The sequence below is a fragment of the Cryptosporidium hominis genome (genome assembly GCF_000006425.1).
Source record: "Cryptosporidium hominis TU502 chromosome 5 CHRO015190, whole genome shotgun sequence".
NCBI classification, from domain to species: Eukaryota; Apicomplexa; class Conoidasida; order Eucoccidiorida; family Cryptosporidiidae; genus Cryptosporidium; species Cryptosporidium hominis.
The window spans coordinates 1-1,450 of NW_666551.1; the positions used below are offsets into that span (position 1 = coordinate 1).

The following is a 1,450-nucleotide window of genomic DNA, read 5'->3' on the forward strand; positions in this document are numbered from 1 at the left end:
TCCTTTTTTATCTTTTTTTTATTATTATTTTTTTTTTAATAATATATATAATTATAATGATATTGTTTTAAATAAATTAGGTTTATATTATTTATTTGATATATGAAAATATTTTAATCTATTTCTATATTCCTTTTTATTTAATTTATTTCATTTTATTTAAAAAAAAAAAAAAAAACAATTAGAACTATTTTTTTTTTTCTTATTTTAAAATAATGACAGATAATACTTATTTAAATAATTTCCCAGATTCAAATGGTTATTTTGGTAAATATGGTGGAAAATATGTACCTGAAGTAATTAATAATGCAATGAAAGAAATAGAAGATGCTTATAATAAAATAAGTAAAAGTGAAGATTTTATTAATGAATTAAAAAAAATTAGAAAAGAATTTCAAGGAAGACCAACACCAATATATTATGCAAAAAATTTGACAAAAAAATATGGTGGTGCAGAAATATATTTAAAAAGAGAAGATTTAAATTATACCGGTGCACATAAATTAAATCATTGTATGGGAGAAGCATTATTAGCAAAATATATGGGTAAAAAAAAATTAATAGCAGAAACAGGAGCAGGACAACATGGTGTAGCATTAGCAACAGCAGCAGCATATTTTGGTTTAGAATGTGAAATACATATGGGAGAAGTAGATGTAAAAAAAGAATATCCAAATGTAATTAGAATGAAAATATTAGGTGCAAAAGTAGTATGTGTAGAATTTGGTGATAAAACATTAAAAGAAGCAGTAGATTCAGCATTTGAAGCATATATAAAAGATATAGATAATACATTTTATGCAATAGGTTCAGTAGTAGGACCACATCCATTTCCAAAAATGGTACGTGATTTTCAATCAATTGTAGGTATAGAATCAAGAGAACAATTTATAGAAATGAATGGTGATGGTATATTACCAGATATTGTTACAGCATGTGTAGGTGGTGGTAGTAATGCAATGGGTATATTTAGTGGTTTTATATCAGATAAACAAGTAGAATTAATTTGTGTTGAACCATTAGGTAAAGGAAATAAAATAGGTGAACATGCAGCAAGTATAACATATGGTAGTGAAGGAATAATGCATGGATTTAATTCAATAATGTTAAAAGATGAAGAAGGAAATCCATCAAAAGTACATAGTATAGCAAGTGGTTTAGATTATCCAAGTGTAGGTCCAGAAATTGCATATTTAAATAGTATTGGTCGTACAAAAACTGTTTGTATTACAGATCAAGAAGCAATTAATGGATTTTTTGAATTAAGTAGAACAGAGGGTATAATACCAGCAATAGAATCAAGTCATGCAATTGGATATGTATTAAAAATAGCAAAAGAAATGAAAGGAAAGAAAATTTTGATAAATTTGAGTGGTAGAGGAGATAAAGATTTAGATTGTGTGTACAAAATTATGGATATGGTAATAATTAATATTATCAAATAAAAATA

At 24.9% G+C, this 1,450-nt stretch overlaps 1 protein-coding gene across 1 annotated transcript; it reads left to right on the forward strand.

Moving 5' to 3' along the window:
- The first annotated feature begins 215 nt into the window (after positions 1-215).
- Chro.50503 (tryptophan synthase) lies at positions 216-1,445 on the forward strand. The annotated part of the gene is made up of 1 exon (XM_659911.1): positions 216-1,445. One exon carries the CDS (start codon positions 216-218, stop codon positions 1,443-1,445), a length of 1,230 nt encoding a protein of 409 aa, XP_665003.1.
- The last annotated feature ends 5 nt before the right edge of the window (positions 1,446-1,450 follow it).